The sequence below is a fragment of the Alternaria triticimaculans genome, assembly GCF_023758025.1.
Source record: "Alternaria triticimaculans strain BMP 0046 chromosome Unknown scaffold_9, whole genome shotgun sequence".
NCBI classification, from domain to species: Eukaryota; Fungi; Ascomycota; class Dothideomycetes; order Pleosporales; family Pleosporaceae; genus Alternaria; species Alternaria triticimaculans.
This window is the reverse complement of record NW_026055966.1, coordinates 943,010-965,186: the sequence shown is the minus strand read 5'-3', so window position 1 is coordinate 965,186 and position 22,177 is coordinate 943,010. Positions and strand designations below refer to the sequence as shown.

Genomic DNA, 22,177 nt, shown 5'->3' with positions numbered 1-22,177 from the left:
TGGCTGTAATCCTTTGTAGCGACCTCGAGGTCAGCGATCAGCAACACGAATTCCAGGTTTTCAAGTTCTTGTTCGGTGCTTGTCATGGGCATATGCACGTGTTTTCGAATGGGGACGGATCTACATCCTTTGACCCGGAATGAGCGGTGCCCCCCGCTACCGACGCCCTGGGTCGATAACGCAGGCGTGAGGCGTCGGGAGTGCCGTGACGGGCAGGGGGGTTGGATGAAGTACTACGGCTGTACACCACACCACAACAAACACCAACAAGACGCATCCATGGGGTTTCGCGACTTACCCAATGTCCCAATCTGTCGTCAGCTGCATGAGTCCGCGGAGCTCGGCGAGTCCGCCCTACGTGGGAGAAGAAAGTGAGGCGTTTGTTGTTGCTTTCGAACCTGTTTACCGGGAAACCACGTTCTCTCGGATTCGGATACGCTTAATACGCGACTTTCATGCGTGAATCTCGATGGTCGCGTTTAGCCAACTATTGGTCTCTCTGATATACGCAAGGGAGACGGTTGCTTAGTTGAGCTGACCGGGTTCAGCTCCTCGGCTCGGATGCATTGTTACTCAACCGGGCAGTACCTGCATATGGTTTCTCGGGTCGCTCAAGCGGCAGTTCTAGGCGGTACTTCCATGCGTTTTCCTGCTCTATAGCCAAGCGTTGTAGAGCTTACACGAACCCGACAGCCTGTTAGCGTGTAGACATGCGCCGAGGTAGAGAGCAAATTATGTTGGTTATCGGTGTGCATGTCGCTTTCTCAGCACCTCGCGTGTATGTATGTGTATGTGTGGATGACGGATGAAAGACGGCAGCGGAGTACACCGCTGCGTTATGGTTGTCATGTCTTGGCGGCTTCAGATACTTGGAGTAGGTCGCCGATATCCGGGTCTCTCTCTTCCAATTACTTCGCCTTTTTCATAGTGTTCGGGATGTCTCACTGGTTGCTTCATTTTATTCAGCACTATCAACAATACACGTGCGGTGATGCTTGGGTCACCAGTGTCGGGATTTGGCGGGTTGCTCTCGATACGAGTTTGTACTGTTGAAGCTCGCGAGTAATTTACATTGGTGCGTTCTACTCGCCAGGCGTGAGATACTGTACTCTGACGTCGATCGTGATGCTTGAAGTTATCTACGTATGCACTATCAAGTTGCCGATATGCAGCGCGGCATCCCGTTCGAAGATCAAAGCAAAGAAGACGTCAGACCAGTATTGTTGTTTGCTTCTTCCGTGTGGGGTAGTAGAGTAGCCGCCCCTGTCGTTTAGCACTATCATGATAGCGTATACTGCACCCGCATGCACATCATTCACATCTCAGAAGAACACATGAACGAAACGCAAAAGCAACATCACTTTCCAGTCCCCCGAAGAACTACTCTTGAGTCATTGCAAAGCAAGCATCATTGGTGGAACAACCCATCCCTTTCAGAAAAAAAGGTAACATTGTCGATCCCACCCCATTACCATCCCCACACACACCTCCATCGAGCCAACTAACAACATACGTCTAACCATATCGCGTAATCCTACTTTGCATCGTATCCAAAAGCAGTAACGAATGTGACCGTTTCCTTCTTTCGCAGGTTCCCAAAGGGGAACGAGCATACTACCAAGCTATACCGCTTCCAGCGACGACCGCAATGCCTGTTTCTGATGAGATGTGACAAGACCCGCTTTCGTTGTGGTACCGAACTGAACAACCACGTACCCGCACACACCTGTGTGGCAGCTGTCACAGCGGATGCGGTCTAGCCCGTCAGCTTAGCCACGCGCGGTAGCGGTGCTGGATGCCACACCCACGCTGACGGCACTGTCACTGCGCGTTCTGGAGTGGTGATTCGAGCCGGTGGACGAGTGCCTCTTCTCCTTGCGGACCGTGGTGCGCTGGCGTACGGTATTGCTGACCTTCCGTTCGGTTCCGGTCACGACCCGCGCGTTGGGTAAGGCTGCATCCACGTCGACGTCGTTTGCGTTGGAGCGAGGGCTTTCCTTCTTCGATACGCTCTGCGTGTTTGCTGTGTGGTTGCTGCTCTTGCCAATGCACGTCTTGTTGGTAGCGCCGCTGGCTGTCGTCTTGCCTGCACCGTCGTATGGCTGGCAGAAGCAAATCCGCAGTATGTGCCCGGCAAGCGGTCCGAGGACCCCTACTTCGCGCCGAGCTGTGGGTTGACGGGGGTGTACTCGTTTCTTTCTAGGTCTGGCTGTAGCCTCACCTGCGCAGCTTCGGGGCATGCTAACGTATGCGGTTGCTGCGGCTCTACGGTTCGCAGCCTTTCGCTTGCGAAGGACCCTTCCTTTTCCAGACGAGGTGCAACTTGCGATGATGGCCGTGATCAATCGGGCTCTGTGGAACCTCGCCTCATATTTGAGGTCCTCGGCGAATGATCGAGCTGATCTGCGAGGTTTGTAGCGCGGGCGTACATTCAGCTTCTCGTACGAATGACGCGGTCTGGAGCAAGGCGCAAGACTTTCGGTTTGCGCTATGCCGTCACAGCCTTGAACTAACGGTGCAGGCAAGATGAACGAGTCTATGGAGCCAACCGTAGAGTCGATCTGCGACTGCTCAGGGCGTTTGAAGTTGTGATGGAAACGTAGGTGCATAGGGAGCGGAACCGAGGATGTGGGTGGTGTGGTCATTGGCCTCAAAGAGGGCCTTGGAGGTGGCAGGCATGTCGTTGTCGGGAACGCACGATAGGTTGCAGGTGTGGTTTTGTTATCGTAGTACGATGTGGTTGCAGTGGGTGAGCCGCTGAAGTCCGAAGCGCTCGTAGTGCCTGGCGTCGAACTACCCTCTGGCTGGATAAGATTGCCGGACGGCGAGAAGAATGAAATCTTCGGTGTGTCGTAGTTGGGGCGAACGATGCCCGATGCTGCAGCTATTGGTAGTAAAGACGTCAATGCGGATGAGGTGATTGAGCGACGCGTAGGTTCTGCCTCAGCAACTTGATCCGGCTCCGGAGGTGACTCAGAGAGTGAAGCTTGCCGTTCTAGCTCGGCCATCTGCGGAGTGAACCATACTGGCGCGATAGGTGTGGGCGAACGCGAGGGACGCACTGGATGAGGGAAGTCGTGCTGAAGGTCGACATCGACACCAACTACTGTTCCCGAGTAGGAAGTGGACATGGTACTACAGAAGCTCGCATTGTGACTAGCCTCAGTCGCGTGGTCATGCTCTGTGAGTGAATGGTTGTTCTTACCTGCACCATAAAATGTGTGTCCAGCTGAGATAGTGTTGTTGGCCTCGTTTGACAGCGTTGGTACTCTAGCGCTACCGCCATCGTGCGCCCCATCGCGTGCTTCCGGGTACACAAGACGCACAGAAGAGGACCGTTCACGCGGGCGGACTGTAGCCGACGGTGGTAATAGCTTTGACACGGCTCCAAATGCCGTTTGCGACTCGAGCGTATACGGGTCGACGTCAGAATTGGGGACTATCGCATGAGCTGAGAAACTAGGATCAGCCATGGATGACTGCCCGTTTCTGGCCTGATTCTCTGAAGCTAACGCTTTAGTCGCGCTTAGGGCCTGGGATGCAGTAGGGAAACGATATGGCGTGTCAAATGTGTCATCGCCCAGTTGAGACATGTCAGATGCCTGCAATTGACTTTGTAGGCTATCCTCGCTCGCACCCGGCCGATCGCTATGGTTCTCAACGAGCGACATCTGCGTCGAGGACGACCTAGACCGGGTTCTCGAGGCAGCTCGAACATTGTGTATAACGCCACGAAAGAAGCTTTTGACATTGCTGGTATTAGCGTCGGAGTCGGCCTTGCCATTCCGATGGGTAATAGATTGCGATGGCTTAAGACTGGGAAACGCGGATGGGATTGCGGCATCATCAGCCCGGAACGAGTTGCTGTAATCCTTGCACAAGGGCACATCGTGTGTATTGCTTGGTGCTTTCAACAGATGCCCTCGCTGCACATCTTCTGTGATGCGCTGGAGAACATGTTCTTCTGGTGTGTATGAGATTCTGTGTGACGAGCGCGTCGGCGAGGCATTTTCCACCACACGGAGTGAAGGGAAGCGGCCCACGCTGAGGAGGGAGCCATGTGAGTTTAGCGTCGAGTAAGAACCTTGCTCCACAATAGTGGCTAGAGGCGCGCCATTGGAGCGATTTGCGAGCCGAACGGCAAGATTGTAGGGAACGCCTCGAGCTCTGGCCTGCTGCTGATATTCCATGGCGTGCTGCATATCTCCGGTCCCGGTAATATCGTGGCAGGCATAATCATCGTGATCTTGTGCGATGTAATGCCGATCGCGCCCTTGGCCTTGCGTTTGCGGTTGCATTTGCGACGAGCTCGTACCTAGGAAAGCTCTGTAATAGGCGAACGGATCCGGCTGCATGGCATGGGTCGATCGGAAGGACGGAATGGCGTGGGTCTCGTTCAACGGATCTGATGGAGCTGGACCACATATTGGTTCCTGGCCGTTGCTGCGGTCTAGTAGACTGGCGTCGCGGGGCTGTGCTGTAGGCATGATGCTCATGTCCTGTCATCGATATTGTCAAAGATGAGATCCGATCGATGCTAGATCATAATGTGCATGAGTGTGGGACCCTGCTGATAGCAGAGCAACTTTGTTTGTGCGCCGCAGGGCATCCTGGGAAGTAGCAGGCCTTCCGCAGCGCCCTTTCCGAGATTGTATTGTTTAGGCAGGAGCAGCCATGACCTGCTCCTGTGCAACCGCCCTGTCGTATCTCGTGGCGGCTCATTCACCACTCGGAGGGCATGACCACGGCCATGGTATTCGCCGACTAAAGTCTCCCGAATCGTATGACCATTGCAGTCCGCCTAGGAGACAGCTCCAGTGTTTTCTGTCCTAGCGAAGGGAACATGTTCGACGCGGCTGTGTGCGGAGGGCCATCCAATCAAAATGCTCTGTACTCGCAGCCCCTAAGCCCCACGACCCTTCCTGGAATTGGCGATGATGCGCAAAAGCAAAACTGTTGCTGTGCTTCTTCGACCTCAACGTCGGACCCTCCCGTACGCAAGTACATCGCTCCAACTTGCTCGTGGCGGTTGCTCCTGCATGCAGACCCTATGCCCCAGCCTGCCTATCTTTGGCTAGCGCCGCTGTGAGATCATGACCCTTATTCATGGACAAAGTGCTCATCCAAAATTGATTGCACAAGCAGGTGATTAGCGAAGGATTCGAAGATCACCTACGCATGCCGCAAATGGCTCCATCAAGAATGCTGGTTTTGCATAGCTTCCATAGCCTCTGTTCACAGGCTGCACAATCAGAGTCTAATGATCGGCAAAACAAGCCGGGTCCGTACAATCAGGCCGGCGACGGGATCAAGTGGGTCGTGCCGCTTACATTGTATACAATGCGTTGGGAGACGAAACGGTGCACTAATCCAGGTTCGCCGATACGGAAAGCAGGCTGGCTAGTTTGACGCAGTCTCCACACAAGCGACGTACTTAAGGCTGGGGTAGCGATGAGTTGGCCAGGTTCACCATGGACCTTGTAACCTATCACGGTCGTGACAATTATAGAGCTCTGTTCCGAGCACATGTGGCTTGTCGTACGTCTTCTTCTCCATGTACCTTCATCCATTGTTGACAAAGTCCCAGGATAGCCTGGCAAGATTGAACTGCAGAAGCGACTTCCAGCTCACACCATCCACGAGCTCTCAGAGCTACTGCAGCAGCAGATTGGATACGGAAAAGCCGCCGTTTATCCATCACCGATGTAACGGAAGGTAACAAGCGATATGTCACCTATGCGATCCATTCGGTCGGTGCGAGTGCGCTGAGAATACTGAAAATAGACACGGGATGTGTCTCGTTGTCGTCAACCTATGAGCCAGCATGATGACGGTAAGCAAGGGGTAACTTTTCCAGGTAGCTGACCGGTACTGACCTTCGGCAAGTTCAATTCGTGGTGGTCGCCAGCCGTGCGCTCGCTGTAGACTCGTTTGGCTCGGGCTTAGCCCGGCTAGAGGAGGCTGCACGACGCGGCAAAGCCTTCCATTGCTTCCAGAAGCTGTACGATTTGGTACATGTTCGATGAACAAGATCCGCCCAGCAGCGAAATGTGCATTTTTCTCAGTCTAGACACACGGTTGTGAGACTGCTCACACCTGTCCGGTCAATTGTGCTGAGTCAACTTCCATGCTTCAGTGGTGAGTGTTATCGAGCCCTGGAAAACGCCCTTAAGCCAGGCTTACTGATCACATTGAATTTCTGTCCGTTGCCCTGCACTTGACGGCGATCCTTACCTCCAGTAGCTGAGGGCGGACACAATAAGTATCACGCTGGGCCGTTGTTGACAGCTGGATGGCCTTTGGGCATCTTGAGAATTCAAGTAACTTGAATGTCTAGCCTAGGGTGTGATTTGTCGACCTGTAGAATGGAGTGGATTATTGATCTCACGTAGAGACATGACTCAGTTCGGGCCGTGCTTTCTTGCACCCACGCTCTCCAAGTGTGATGCTCTTCTTCGAGCGCCTTTGGTCCGCAGGAGCTGGGCGTGACGAGCCGAGCTCCATTCACTCCGCCCAATGCGCCACGCTCGTGAGCCATGTAGTCGTGCTCCGCGCTTGGGTGGCATTGGCTGGTCAGAAAGTCTTCGAAGCAGCCATCTCCCTGCCGACCGTGGATGCTTGTCGTATTCCTGTCTGACCAGCGCTCAAGTCCGTCGACCTGATTCTCGGGATTGCATCAGGTCCTCGACTCACCGGCCCGATGATCGCAGTGCGGATGTTGTTTTGTCGTCAGGCTAAGCTACACTATCGCTGATTTAGCTAGCGCCAACAGGAGGGTATAATGATGTGGAGAGATCTACAGGTCATTATGAATCGCTGCACGCCCATGGATCTGAAGCTATGTCCTCGCAGCAAATCAGAACAGCGGTTTTCGACGCATCTACCTGCCGTTGCTGCACGGGAGGATACGCGAGACCCATGTGATCCACCCTGTCCACGTCAATAGATCGGCGCTGGCCAGGCATAACACCTAAGATTCGCTAGCTGCATGTGAAGCCACCTCGAGAGCATGGCGCCGGGGCCAGGCGAGTAAGGGTGGGAAATGGGTATTTCTCGAATCAGATCTCCATTATCTCATAATGTGGCGTATGCGCCGTGTCACAGCGGAAGGAAAGAGGACGGGACGGACCTTGATTGTCACATGACAGCGACTCCATAAGATCTTCCTGCACGGCTGTCGACCCCAGATATAAGACAAAGAGACCTGACTTTCTGTTTCCCATATCTAATTTCACCTGAGCTGCTCTTTTCGTACCATTGGCGTGATGAACGATCCTATTAGGGAACGTCGCCATATCATGACCCAGCCGCCTCTTTCCCAGAGCGCCAGCAAGAGCGAGCTTTGCAATCGACTTAAACTCAGTGAGAGTACACACAGACTGCTTCTCGTAAGTATTCGCCTGACAATAGAAGGCCGTCCGCTAACCCACACGCCCTCCGTAGGCCGAAGCTGTCGCTGCCAGAAACGCATTGAGCTCAAACCGCTACAATTTGACCGAGCAATCGAGGGCAGACCCCTCTGTAGCAGAACCATATAGATGGGACGAGTTGTCGGAAACGTCGAAACATCTGCATATTTTGATGATCGTACGCGATGCTTGCGCGGAAACAAGACCGTATTATGACATCGGTCGTTACATGCTTCATGTCAACGAAGAGAACTGGGTCGCGAGATGGTACCTCTGGCATAGCTTCCGTTACAGGTAGGTCGACTAAGGTTGTCGTGCAGCTGGGCTCGACACTGATCTTTGCAGAGACAACCGACCGAGGGAGCGAGTTCCTAATAACAACGGTACGTGTATTTTTGAGTCGATGAATAGATGTTCTGTTCGGTATCTGGTGCAGGTTAACTAACGGATAGTAGGAAACAAACCATACTATGATCCCGCACGCGACCATTACAACGGACGACAGCCCTAGCTTTCAACACCAGGAACACGTATACTTGCGACGGCATCTGTTTTTGTAGATGTTGTAGGTGTCGCGTAGGTTCGGTCCATGTTGGATGATGTAGGTGTTGCGGTTTCGGTCTACTCAGAGGGTCTGTTTGCTCTTCGGGTGTGTTTCATCCAACCGTGCCCTTCGTTTTCTGGTTTTAATACTTGGTTAAGACTTTTCCTTTCGAGTTTCGATGTTTCGGTATTGCTGGTCGCAATAAACGCTCATTCCAATTTCGGTTGTTGTTGGCCGCAGTTGTTCCTGCGTTTCAGGAATTGATGACGTCCTCTCTTGCTTTGCGTGCTCTTCTGCATGCGCGACATGTCTTCATGTTACCCCAATATTCATGCCCTCAGTTGCTGCATCCAAGCTGCGCCGTATCATACCGCAAAGAAACGAAGTGAGGATGAGGTTGTGAAAGAAATGTGCCTCGTCGAGTTACTCAATAAGTGGGGCCTCTCCCAGGTCAGGGGTCCAGTGCCTGCCGAAGCAGCCCGGGCTGGTAAGAAGACATTCACTTTGGCAGGTGCGATGGACCGGCGGTACTGTGCACTTATCAAGCATTGCGAGCCTTCAGTTAGCGGTGTAGAGATTCTGCTGATATTACTTCGTGTTAAGATACATGATCCGAAAATTGTCGGCGTCTATGCACCTTCCGACCCGATGAGGTATTGATCACACATGTGGTTTGTAGCTTTCAGCATCACTTTCGGTCATGGCGGACCATTTTCGTGGAGCGCGTGTAGATCATTGCGGATTTGCGCAATAACCGACGTAGATGGCTGTTGGATAGACATGGGCATTCCCAACATCAATTGCCTCACTGACTACAATTATCATGTATCTCCGGAAAGAATCTGTGTATTTCAAAGCATGGCCTGCAATTGTTTCACGAAAATACCTAGCGGTCGTCCGATCGGCACAAGCCCTGTTTCCCAAACGCCTTCGCTATGCAAATCAGAAGGATCTTCAGCTTTTTAAAAGTACAGCACGAACATGCGATCAAGCAGTCGCGGCCGCTGTGCTGCGTGCAACTTGTTCCTGGAGAGCTTTTTTGTATTGACTCCGCGCAGCGTCGATTGCTCGAATCAAAGGGTCCACAACTTGGTTGACGGCCTTCGCGCCTCCTCTGATAGCTCCGGGGTCGAACTTCCTCTTCTTCCTCTCTCGCTGGTTGGCGAACTCATTCTCTTTCCGTGCATGCTCGATTCTTGCTTCGCGCTCTGCTTCTGCCATATCGGCTACCGCCTTGATACGGTCGAGCGATTTGTCAAGCGTCTCGATGAGACGCGCAATCTCGCCCGCGCGGTCGGGGTCTCCTGAGTAGAACACGGCCCAGAAGTAGTGCAAGAACTCGACCGTCGTGTTATGGGTCATGGTGAGATTCTCTAGAACCCCTTCCGATACGTGAAGCTCCTTTGCCCGCTCGCTGGTGGGAATGGCTTTGGATGACGTGTAGTCATCGTTGTGTAGATGGCGTTTCCTCACAGCCGCAATGATCTGCGAGGATGCTGCACTTCGCGAGGATTTACTGCCAACTTTGGTCTTCTTGGGGACCGACTCCTCCTCGTCACTACTACTCTCATCATCGATATCGATCGTAGAATGGAGATCAACGCGCGAAAGCTGGCCGTCGCCGCCGAACTTGCGAAGATCCTGCTGTAACGTCGAGAGGGCCTGTGCAGGAGTACGCTTGGTGTAGGTCGCAGCACTGGTTGAGGTGTGCACGCTCTGGCCAGCGGAGAAGAACCGGCTTTGATCCTGTACGCGGAGAACGACCCTGTTGTCGTCATCTGCACGCTGTAGATCCCGCAACTGCAGCTCTTTGTATGTCTCTTCATCGACTCCGACGGGTCCATGCCGACCTCCATCCGAAGGTGGCACTTCTTTCATCATCTTCTCGCTCATGCGATTCAAAACTCGGAGGATGGGCGCCTTCTCATAATTGGTCGGGTTCATGGTCCAGTCGGGCCGGTTACCTTGTTTCTGGCTATGGTTCTGTTCATTTGCCTCGATGTTGATGAAGTTAGGGATGGAAGCTGCAAGCAGATCCTGGTTGTCTGTTGTCTCATCGTAAGACAGATACTTGTCGAGCTTAGGATCAAGCACGTCCTTTTCTTGGATGCGCTCACCCTTGAGCTTCTTCATCAAGCGACTGTGGAAAAACCTCTCCCAGAAGTCACCCTCGCTCAACTGGGGCACGTTCTCATTGTAAGCCTTTTGGACGATTGGATGCTGCCTGAACAAGAGCTCAATCTGCTCTTTAGTTAAGCTTAGCATGAGGGTGCCGTTGACAGACTTTGATTTGATGACGGACAGCACGTTGTAAGTTCCTGTAGCCTGCGACTTTTCCGTTGCGTGAGATCTCAACATGTGCACGCGTGTAGACCAAAACTGCATAGAAAACTGCAAGACACCGACGGAATCAGGCTTCTCCGCAAGCGCTCGGTCGAAGCGTTGACGAAGGGCTGGATTTGAATTGAGAAGCGACATCTGAAGCGTTGTATCCGCAAGCAGCTTCGCGTCATCGTAGTTTTCCTCGTTGTCTTTGCCACCAGCAGTCACAGTCTGCGCCATAGCGATGGCAGCTGAGGCGCTGCTGTCCCCACCATCCTTGCCACCAGCAGCAGGAGCAGGAGCCGGAGACGGAGCGCTCTGCTGTTTGGAGGCCTCGATCCATTTGCGCAATAGACTGGTTATGTTCTGCTGGTCGTCGCGAGCGGTAGCGGAGGTGAATGTAAGGGTGTGGTTGCCAGCTAGGGGCGCTGGCTCGGGTACGACGATTTTTATGGAGGCCTTGGCAGCGGTCGCGGGCGTCTGTTGGAGGTCTAGAGAGTGTCAGTGGTGTATAGCGTCTTTCTCGTGAGGCCTCGACGTACTGCCTATATCTGCTATGGCTATGGACCACGGAGCAGGCGCATTGGCCGCGCCACTGGTCGACTTCCAGGACACCGTCTTGCCATCCGCAGACACGGCGACCCTGCCGTTATCCTTCTTGTACTGGGCAGCGGCGTCGGCCATGATGGCGGGGTGTAATGTCGCGACGATCAGTGAGGCGTGCCTGGCTTGAGGCTGACGCGGTGCTAGCTTGTCTGGGCTTCCCCAGATTCACGCGTCACACGTGACTACGCATTAGCGAACGGCATGGCAGCCGCTGAGGCTCAGGCAAGGCTGTACCCTACTCCAAAACTCAATTCGACGTTCAGCTGGAATGCATCTTTTGTTTGATGGGTTTGGCTATGTGGCCTCTTCATCTCCTCGCCCACTTCAGAACGCGTGTCTGCAAACATGGCGCATGGCTCGCATCAGCCAAGAGAAGTAACACATCAGGCGCAACGGATACATATCCGTGCCATGCAGCGTCAGAAGCCGTCAGAGGCTGCATGCGAGTTACATAAGGCCTGCCCTGCTATTGGCTGGTGGTGCGAGAACACTGGATGAGCGACCACTTCGTCATATCGCAGCGCCGCCGGGACCAGCAAAGAGTACCACTGCAAGCCTGCACAGGTCTGCAGACTGTACTTGGAGAACAACAAGCAGACGAGAAGACGCAGTGTCAATATAGACTTCACGGTGTTCGGTCGCTCCCTTGAATGTGGTGGGTGGTGACCGGTCAGAAATCCCGCGATCCATGATACGCGCTAGGCCGGAACACGGGGCCTGTCCTGGGCTGCATCAACTTCTACTGCGTGCGACGCTTAACTTCGACTGCACATTGCTACAGCTGAGGCTTTTCTTCTTCTCATCGTCGTCCGTTTGGATGTCACCCATCCCTACCTCCGCTTTGTTAATCTAATCCCCGTCATGTTGCGCAACACCCTGCGCCAGTGCTGCTCCCGCCAGCTCCAGTGCGCCCCGGCGAGAGCATCCTTCTCGAGCCTCGCACAGCCCTCTCGAACCGCTCTCTCGACATGTCGCCGCCCGCTCGCCGTGACGCAGCGCCGCCAGTATGCCGTGTCGTCGGAAGACACCAACAAGGGCGTTGTGCGTGCCTCCCAGCCAGACCCTCAAACTCTTCGACCCATAGCTAACAATGACGGCATAGGACCCCAACGACTCGTTCCTCCAGGGCAACACGGCCAACTACATCGATGCCATGTACATGCAGTGGAAGCAGGACCCCGCCAGCGTCCACTACTCATGGCAGGTCTACTTCCACAACATGGAGTCCGGCGACATGCCCGTGTCGCAAGCCTTCCAACCGCCGCCAAACATCATGAGCTCGCCCCAGGGCGGCGCCGCGAACAGGCCCGGCATGGGCATGGCTTCCGCCGAGGGTACCGACGTCATGAACCATCTCAAGGTGCAACTGCTCGTCCGAGCCTACCAGGCCCGCGGTCACCACAAGGCCAAGATCGACCCGCTGGGCATCCGCTCCGAAGCTGAGCAGTTCGGATACAGCAAGCCGCGCGAACTCGAACTGTCACATTACAACTTCACCGAGAAGGACCTGGAACAAGAGATTGAATTGGGTCCTGGTATCCTCCCACGCTTCAAGACCGAGTCCCGCAAGAAGATGAAGTTGAAGGAGATCATCGACGCCTGCGAACGCCTCTACTGCGGCTCTTACGGAGTCGAATACATCCACATCCCGGATAGGGAGCAGTGCGACTGGCTTCGTGAGCGCATCGAGGTCCCCACACCTTTCAAGTACTCCGTCGACGAGAAGCGCCGCATTCTGGACCGCCTGATCTGGGGTACCAACTTCGAAGCTTTCCTGGCTACCAAATACCCCAACGACAAGCGATTCGGTCTTGAGGGAGGTGAGAGTTTGATTCCCGGAATGAAGGCCCTCATCGACCGAAGTGTCGATTTTGGTGTCAAGGACATCGTCATTGGCATGCCGCATCGTGGTCGTCTCAACGTGCTCTCCAATGTCGTCCGAAAGCCCAACGAGTCCATCTTCAGTGAATTTGCCGGTACTGCCGAGGCCAACGAAGAGGGCTCTGGTGACGTCAAATACCACTTGGGCATGAACTTCGAGCGCCCCACCCCATCCGGAAAGCGCGTACAGCTGTCTCTTGTCGCCAACCCGTCCCATCTCGAGGCCGAAGACCCCGTCGTACTAGGAAAGACCCGCGCCATTCTGCACTACAACAATGACGAGAAGGAAGGTTCCAGCGCCATGGGTCTGCTCTTGCACGGTGACGCCGCTTTCGCCGGTCAGGGTATAGTATACGAGACTATGGGCTTCCACCAGCTCCCCAGCTACCACACTGGCGGTACTATTCACATCATCGTGAACAACCAGATTGGTTTCACTACGGATCCTAGGTTCTCCCGTTCGACTCCTTACTGCTCTGATATCGCCAAGGCAATTGATGCGCCCGTTTTCCACGTTAACGGTGACGATGTCGAGGCCCTCAACTTCGTCTGCCAGCTGGCAGCTGACTTCCGCGCCGAGTTCAAGAAGGATGTGGTTATCGACATGGTTTGCTACCGAAAGCAGGGTCACAACGAGACTGACCAGCCCTTCTTCACCCAGCCTCTCATGTACAAGAAGATCTCAGAACAACCCCAAACACTGGACATCTACACCAAGAAGCTGCTCGACGAGAAGACCTTCACCAAGGAGGACATTGACGAGCACAAGGCTTGGGTCTGGGGTATGCTAGATGAGAGCTTCAACCGCAGCAAGGACTACGTACCAAACTCCAAGGAATGGCTTACTTCGGCCTGGAACGGCTTCAAGTCGCCCAAGGAGCTTGCGGAAGAGGTCCTGCCCCATCTGCCAACCGCCATCGAGGAGACTCAACTGAAGCACATTGCTGAGAAGATCGGCGGCGCGCCGGAGGACTTCAATGTACACAAGAACTTGAAGCGTATCTTGGCTGGCCGCACCAAGACTGTCATGGACGGCAAGAACATCGACATGGCTACCGCGGAAGCCTTGGCATTCGGAAGTCTGTGCATGGAAGGCCACCACGTCCGTGTCTCCGGACAGGATGTCGAGCGTGGAACTTTCTCTCAGCGCCATGCCGTGCTCCACGACCAGGAAACTGAGAAGACATACACACCTCTCCAGAACCTTGCCGAGGACCAAGCAACATTCACCATCTCCAACTCTTCGCTCAGCGAATACGGAGTGTAAGTTCATGCTGTTTTGATGTATTTTGCCGTAACTAATCACCTGTAGGCTTGGCTTCGAATACGGATACTCGCTATCATCACCCAACGCCCTCGTCATGTGGGAGGCTCAGTTCGGTGACTTCGCCAACACTGCCCAGGTCATCATCGATCAGTTCATTGCCTCTGGTGAAGTCAAGTGGCTTCAACGTTCCGGCCTCGTCATGAGCTTGCCCCACGGTTACGACGGTCAAGGTCCCGAGCACTCTTCTGGACGTATGGAACGCTACCTGCAGCTCTGCAACGAGGATCCCCGTATCTTCCCCTCGCCCGACAAGCTCGACCGTCAGCACCAGGACTGCAACATCCAGATTGCCTACACAACGAAGCCGTCTAACCTCTTCCATCTCCTCCGTCGCCAGATGAACCGTCAGTTCCGCAAGCCTCTCATCCTCTTCTTCTCCAAGTCGCTACTCCGCCACCCACTCGCTCGCTCCAACATTGAGGAGTTCACTGGCGACTCTCACTTCCAATGGATCATCGAAGACCCCGCGCACGCTAGCGGCGAGATTGAGTCGCATGAGGGCATCAACCGTGTCATCCTCTGCACAGGTCAGGTATACGCTGCGCTTGTTAAGGAGCGTGAGGCCCGCGGTGAGAAGGACGTTGCCATCACTCGTATCGAGCAGCTCAACCCCTTCCCCTGGCAACAACTGAAGGACAACCTGGACTCGTACCCCAACGCCCAGAACATCATCTGGTGCCAGGAAGAGCCCCTGAACGCCGGTGCCTGGTCATTCACCCAGCCCAGAATCGAGACTCTGCTCAACCAAACCGAGCACCACAACAGGCGTCACGTCATGTACGCTGGCCGCAACCCTAGTGCGTCGGTGGCCACTGGACTTAAGGTGTCACACAAGAACGAAGAGAAGGCCCTATTAGATATGGCTTTCACCGTAAAGCAGGACCACTTGAAGGGCGAGTGAACGCTGGATGAGGCGTGGAAAGGGCTAGTTGGTCATTGATTGCATTACTTTATTCCCATGATATGTATGTTTACAGCGTGTAGTCTCGTGTGCTGTCGTGGAAGCTAGATGTACTTCAATGACAGTCTGAACAAAAATTCTTTACTTCATACATTATCCTGCCTTTTACATGCCTTTCTGTGGTCTTCTCTGGGTAGCTTGAAGAAAGGGTCGTAGCCGGTAACCCCCTACTTCGAAACTCGGCCTGGCGTGGAACAAGTCGCCGTAGTAGGTAAACTTAGTCCTCCTACGTGGGGCTTGGGATGTACATCTCACAAAACGCTCGGCTCTTGAGGCATACATTGCGTTTCGCATCAACGGTTGCTTAATTAAAGACCTACTGACGAACTCTAGACTATACCCGAAGACAACTTCATTATCAACATCAGGTGAGCAAATGCGGATTCCCCTGATACACAAAACTCGGCTTCCTGCGCGCCTTCAGCTCAGACCCCTCTTCACCATCCCAACTATCCCACACATTCGCATGCTGCGGGCCCTCCACCTCACGGATATAGCCCAACGCACAGTCCTCAAATTGGACCTTGGGTTGCGCTGCGTAGAAAGCATCATAGCGATGCGATAGTGCTTGTTTGAGTGATTTGACCCTGTTGTCACTACCGTGTAGCACGCCCCAGGGATCTCTGCACGCTTCGCCCTTGCATGATTTGAGGACCATCATCAACGCGTCGATGCGGTCGATGATGGCGGTGAACGAGCGACCTGCGATACGGTAGGTGTCACGTTTCGCTATGAGGTCCGCGTCTTCGCCGTCGAAGTAGTTCTCGAGCTGGCCTGGGTCGAAGCGCATGTCGTAGTACTCCTTGTCGCCTGTACAGAAGACGGAGTAGTAGATGTTATAGTCTTCACCGATGAGGCGAAGGCCTTTGTAGGTGTTGTTACGGATAGAGTGGAGGTAGCCACCCCAGTTTTGGTCGGGCGGATGATTCTCTTTCACCGGGTTGTCGTAGTGGCCCCATATGCCTTCGGGGATGGCTCGGCCCCAGTACTCGATGTTGATGTGTTCTTGACGTTCTGCAGATTCGGCAAGAAGGGTGTCTTCTTGTGACAGAGGCATGACGGAGCCATCGAAGTCTTCGCGCAGACTCTGACCGGCGAGCTTCATGATGGTAGGAGCGAGATCGGTGTGCGAGCTGACAATATCGGTGGTGTGGCCCTTCATTACACCAGGTCCACGCACGATGAGAGGAATGTGGATGTCAGTCTCGTAGCCACACTCCTTGCCGGCATGAAGGCGATGCTGACTTAGGTGGTACCCATTGTCAGTGGTGTAGATGATATATGTGTCTTCGAGAAGGCCCTTGTGCTCGAGAGTCTTTACTAGTTGCTCCACCATTTCGTCTACCGACTGAAGGGCGCGAAGGCGAGAACGTTGGAACTCGTCGTTGTATTCGATGACTGTGTCGTTGAGAAGCGGAAGTCTCTTGACCCATCCTGTGCCACCCTGCTTCTCGGGATTGAAGTTGGCGTCGCGAGGGATCTTGTACTCGGTGAAGAGATGAGCGTGTCGCTCGGCGTATTGAGGCAAATCCGCGCTATACTCCTCGGCGGGCACGAGCTTCACGTTGCTATGAGGCGCGATAGGTGCAATGGTAAGGAACCAAGGCTCAAGGTGTTGCGTTGCTTCCTCGAGAAAGTCATACGCCTTCTCTGCAGTCACATCAGGCGAGTATTGACCTTTGTAGCTTATGGGTGGCCCACCGTTGCGACTCATGTGCGCGTTGTAGTATTCGTACGTATAGGGGTCGAGGATGAAGTCGGAACCGTTGTACCCGCCGGCGTAGGGTGCATTGTAGTTGTCAACAGAGTGGTGGTTCCAGAGCTTGCCAGAATAGTAGGTGTTGTAGCCAGCGTTCTGCATCCACACTGGGAGGTAGTCATCGTTGATACCTTCGCGGACGACCTTTGGGTAGCCACCTGAGACGCGTTAATGAGGTTGACAGTATACGCGGAGATGTCTGCTAACCGTAGGGTGCAAAGACGTCAGTCACATTCGTGTTGTGGGCAGCTCTTCCGGTCCAGAGGTTTACGCGGGACGGGCAACATAGCGCAACCGTACAGAAATGGTTCGCATACAATGTACCTTCATGGAGTAGATACTTTTGCAAGAAAGGCATGTGCTCCTGTTCTTGGTGAGTCAATGTCATTTGATGCAGCGCGAGATGTACGAACCAGTGACTTCATATGCCAATCTTGATCGTCTGTCAAGATGAAGAGAATGTTCGGCTGCTTCGCTGCTGCACAGTGCAGTGCCGAAGGAAGCACTGCATAATGGAACAGCTTGAGGAACTTCATGGTGACAGGCCGTTGTCGAAGCTGACGACTGGACTGGGTGAATGGTGCCCTTATAAGGCATTATGCGGTTGAACGCGCTCTCCCCGCGTTCGAACAGAGCCATGTTCATGGTCGATGTTCACGCGTCGTTACTGGACTTGAAGACGAGGCCGGCGCCGTGACGCGTGAGTGCAGGAAGCGGGTGGAGTTCATGGGTCGATGCATTGTCACGTAGTGCGACGCTAAACCTCGAGCACGAGCCTCACCCCACACCTGGCACCAGCCATCGCGGGAAATGTCTCCCTCGTGCTATCGTCTCCGCATTGCGTGCCCGGCTACGACGCAGCAAGCCGCAAACGCCAATCCTCTCGCGGCGATTCCTAGTAAGTCGCCGAAAATGCCGGCGCGCTCCTCTCATGGCTTCTCCATGTGGAAAGTTCGTCACCGACGAGACACGCAGCCATGGACAGGACAGTGGCAAATATGAGTACCGAACAATTGTACCGAAAGAGGACATTCGACAGACTTAACCAAAGAGCTGCGAGAGCGCGGAAGAAGTCGCGTATAGCAGAGCTAGAAGAAGAGGTCGCTGATCTGAAGCGGCGCCTTACGCGCTCGGAAGGCCTCGTCAAACAGCTGCAGAACAATGAAACATGCCTTCGAGAGATCATCAATTCGGCGCGAGTGTCCCTTCAGATGGTCGATCACCACACAGTCTCACCATTCGATAGAGATGCATCCTCACCATCAACTGGAGCAGTCCCAGATCCGTCCTTCGCTGAGGCCGGGCTCGACTTGTCGCAAACCTCAATATCTCCTCCGACTAGTATTGGGGCCGGTACAACGTTGAACTTCGCATCGCATTCACTATCTGCTGGCCGGAGCGATGGCTCAGCGACTATCGATGCTTCAGATTACGGCCCAACTTCGACTAAGGGTGTGCTTTTGAGAGATGCAGATACTGGGCTGAGCCTAGAGCTGCCTATCAGTGCGGACGAGTCTCTTTTCAATATGTGGGATGGCACTTCGAGTAAGTCTTGCCATGGTGCACTGATCAGATAATAGCTAAATTCTTAGACCTGGAACCAGACGCGAACAATACATACTCATTGTCACTATTTGGTGCGAATGCAGCCCAGGACGGTGTCGGCATCCCAGGGGATTGGCCTTTCGCATCAGAGCTTCCGTTGTTAGACGTGGTTGGCACAGCTTCACAGCCTCCGCCGTGGGAGCGACTGCCGCTTCACGCATCCGCCACCTGTCGGCTCGATTCTGTATTGCTCAAGATCATCGTTACCAGCTGTCAGCACGTGCAATCTTCTGGCCAGCTTCCAGAAAAGTCTTTCCCTAGCGTTCGGTCATTGCTCAACCCTGCTACCCGCAATTCGCAGAATCCGATTTCGGATGCTCTAGGTCAGCACGGTAAGATAAGTATGGCAGTCAAAGGCTCAGCCGAAAGGGTTGCGTGTTTGTATTATATGAGCCTGTTGCTACGCTGGCTCATATCCCCCACGAAGCGCAATTACGAAACTATGCCGGACTTTTTGAGGCCAGTAGAAGCCCAGTTGACCATACCTCATCCGATTTGGGTCGATACAATCGTTTGGTAAGCTAACATCCAAGGTCGAGTATCTTTGCTGACCATACATTTGAAGGCCTGAAGCACGGAGGCGCATACTCCAGTACATGGATTTGTCTGAGGGGCGGGAGTTCTCCAAACTACGGGAAATCACAGGCAACTCGCTATCAGTCCATTGGCCCCATGACATATCCAGTATCCTCGTTGTCGCATCGAACAGTGAGCTGCAGCTCAACCCGGATTTTGAAAGCCACGTGCGGCAGCTGAAATACTGGACAGTCGGGCCCGAAATGGTGGACACATTCCCGTATTTGGACTGCATTCCGACGACGCCTTGAACACGTATGCGTCCGAAAACTTGGTTAGCGATGCAGCTAATCTAGGGCTTCATTGCACTACAAACGATGTCTATCGATCGCCAATAGCAGCTCGAGCTATTTGTCCCGGCTGCGCCTTCCAGCTAGAGGCTGTGCAGGGTCGACATCATACACCTTGCGCCATCTGAACTTTCCGCCCCCACGCGTAGAGAAGGCAGATCAGGATACATTGTCTACTCGGCCGAGTTTGCTCTCAATAGGTTTCTCTCCTTCGTGATAAGTGCGATGGAAAATGCGATGACGGAGGCGACTAGCCCAAGCACTGCCACAAGTTAGAAAAGTCAGGCCTCGAACTTTCTTTACTTACCGAACACATGCTGCGTGGCGTGTATATATGCCGGCATCAGCAGCTCGCGAAGACCATCACCCACATGCTGAATGTAGGCGATATCTGATGTTGCCTTCTCGACTATCTCCGATGCGTCATTTCTTCCCTCAAGGGCATGTTTCAGGCCCATCTGCAAGACGATTTGAAAGGCTGCAGCAGCCCCGCTGACGCCTGTAACGCCCCCCACGTTACCACTCAGGTACAATCCAGAGCCAGCAATAGCTACCTCGTCCTCCGCCACTGCGGATGTCAATCCAACGAAGACGGTCGAATGCGCCATGCCTGTTGCAAAGCCGGCGGGGAACATCAGGAGCGATCCCCAGACTGTGGTATGCCCACGCCAGAATAGGAGCAAGAGAATAAAAGACAACGCTGAGCTGGCACTCGCGAGTATGGTAGGAGCTTTGTAACTTCCGGTCCTGATTTTTGTTAGCTCGACATCCCAGATACGTGAACGAAGGACCATACCGCTTGATCCATGCTCCCGTCAAGAGACCCCCGATTGTGTTGCCAACCACAGAGGGTATGAGGTAGGCTCCGGCTTCGCCAGTCGATGCATTGTTGGTGACCTGGAAGTAAACTGGGATGATGAACATCAGCTTGCCACTACGTTAGCCCTTCATCTTTAAGCTACAATCGCTTTGTCTTACTGCGGTCTGAGAAAAGTTTTGCAAGAGAAGGATCCCATAAGACGTGCCAACCACGTAGCGGGTGAGTAGCTGGACTGGAAAGATCGGCTCTTTTGCGAAGAACCGCTCGTATACGACAAACGTTCCAGCGCTGACAACAGCAACGCAGGCGAATGTGACGATGACGGGGTGGTTCCAATCGTATTTCTGGCCGCCAGTGTCCAGCAAAAATAGCGCAGTGAAGATCGTTATACTCATGCACACCGCTCCGATGAAGTCGATACGTAGTAACTTGTCGCGAATGGATTCGCAGTGCCCAGATTTGAAAGTCTTTTGTGGAACGTCCAACTTCCATTGGACCAAGACAATCGAGAGAATGACTGGAGGAACTTGTGCCAAGAAGGCCCTGCGGCATCCGTCAGTAACTTGTGTGCGTAGCGGAGGAACTGCCATCTAAGCACTCACCAACGCCAGCCAATCGTGGAAGCAAGAAACCCCCCAATTACACCGCCACAGCTTCTTCCTACTGTCTGCACCACATTGACATAGCTTCGGTATAGCGCGACTTCATTGAAGGGCAGCAGATCAGTCAACAAGATCGACACCATGCACACCATACCAGCGCCCCCAGCACCCTGAATTGTACGAGCAGCGATGATCTGAGCCATTGACCGGCCCAGTCCCGAACCGAGCGTTCCGATCGCGAAGAGGACATAGGCCACCTGCAAACACGACTTTCGCCCAAAGATGTCGCTCAGCTTTCCGAAGAGTGGTTGCGATATACACATGGCCAGCATGTAGCTTGACAGGAGCCAAGAGCCGCTCTCGAGGTCATGAAATTCGGACGAGATCTTGCCATACGTGGCTAACACTAGCGATGTGTCCGCTTGGGAGATGAAGACACCTGCTACGATCAGCGGAGGGCTGTGTCGACAGAGTAAAGGCACCCACCGATCAACAAGATAGAAATGGTTGTCACCAGCGATCGTTTCGGCGTTGAGTGGTCTTTCGCGGACCCATCTCCTCGCTCAGGATCCTGCGAAGCGCCATTGACTGCCTACAAAAACTTAGCTAACAAAAAAGGTAATTTTGGGATGAGAGAAGCTCACCTCGTATGTTGATGTCAGTTCAGGAAACAAGGGAGTCGCTTCGTCGACTTCTTGAATAGCCGTCTGTGCATCCCATCCTGGTTTGATGGGACTTCGCTGACGATTTACCATTCTGTGCACAGCTGGGAGGCGTAAATTTCGAGGACAACGTCAGGCCACGATCAATATTGGAGTGACTCTGAGCTGTCTTGAACTCAGCATTGAATGACTGCCCAGATACATGTCCACTTCAACGACGCACGCTCGGATCGACACGAACTCCTCAATGCAGTGTCATGCAAGTCGATTACGCGGAATTGCGGCACGACCGACATCGTTTGAACAACGATATCCGCATTCGTCTCATCCAATCGAAAGTATACGGTCGCATATCGGCTCCCGCGAAATCGCTATGACCGCAAACGACATGGTGCCGCTAGCATGACCTTGCATTAGCGCCCGCTTTCACACGCTACCACACTGACATTGCATATCGCATCATGAACGGCGAGACTCACCACCGAACTACGTGGCGGCGTGAGAACTACCATTCGCGCGGCGATACCCCGCAATGCTTGTCTATGTACCCTGATCACAGTCACGTAGCAGAGTCGTGTTCTCAAACCATCAGACTCTACGAATCTCATGGCGTGTGCTGAGCTGAAAACGGTGGCTTCGGAGAAATGTATCCACTCCCGTAATTCTCAACACAGATCGCGACATTCGCAGCCACAAAGTCGGGAAGGACGGGACTGTGTGATTCGCGTATGAATCAAGTCTTATCCCACACCATAAGTATTGCTATCAATGCTGTATCCACTTCCGACATATGTCCGGTTCAACAACAACTGG

General features: G+C 53.7%; 3 protein-coding genes across 3 annotated transcripts; 1 reads left to right on the top strand and 2 right to left on the bottom strand.

Moving 5' to 3' along the window:
* Nucleotides 1–8,940: 8,940 nt before the first annotated feature.
* J4E78_006750 (uncharacterized protein) lies at nt 8,941–10,959 on the bottom strand (the record flags this gene model as incomplete). The annotated part of the gene is made up of 2 exons (XM_049367360.1): nt 8,941–10,766; nt 10,818–10,959. 2 exons carry the CDS (start codon nt 10,957–10,959, stop codon nt 8,941–8,943), a joined length of 1,968 nt encoding a protein of 655 aa, XP_049221107.1.
* Nucleotides 10,960–11,742: 783 nt separating this feature from the next.
* KGD1 (2-oxoglutarate dehydrogenase E1 component) lies at nt 11,743–14,990 on the top strand (the record flags this gene model as incomplete). Its single annotated transcript, XM_049367359.1, has 3 exons — nt 11,743–11,922; nt 11,984–14,025; nt 14,075–14,990. The coding sequence occupies 3 exons, from the start codon at nt 11,743–11,745 to the stop codon at nt 14,988–14,990; spliced, it is 3,138 nt and encodes a 1,045-aa protein (XP_049221106.1).
* Nucleotides 14,991–15,414: 424 nt separating this feature from the next.
* On the bottom strand, nt 15,415–17,345 carry J4E78_006748 (uncharacterized protein; the record flags this gene model as incomplete). Its single annotated transcript, XM_049367358.1, has 3 exons — nt 15,415–16,967; nt 17,134–17,173; nt 17,223–17,345. 3 exons carry the CDS (start codon nt 17,343–17,345, stop codon nt 15,415–15,417), a joined length of 1,716 nt encoding a protein of 571 aa, XP_049221105.1.
* Nucleotides 17,346–22,177: the final 4,832 nt, after the last annotated feature.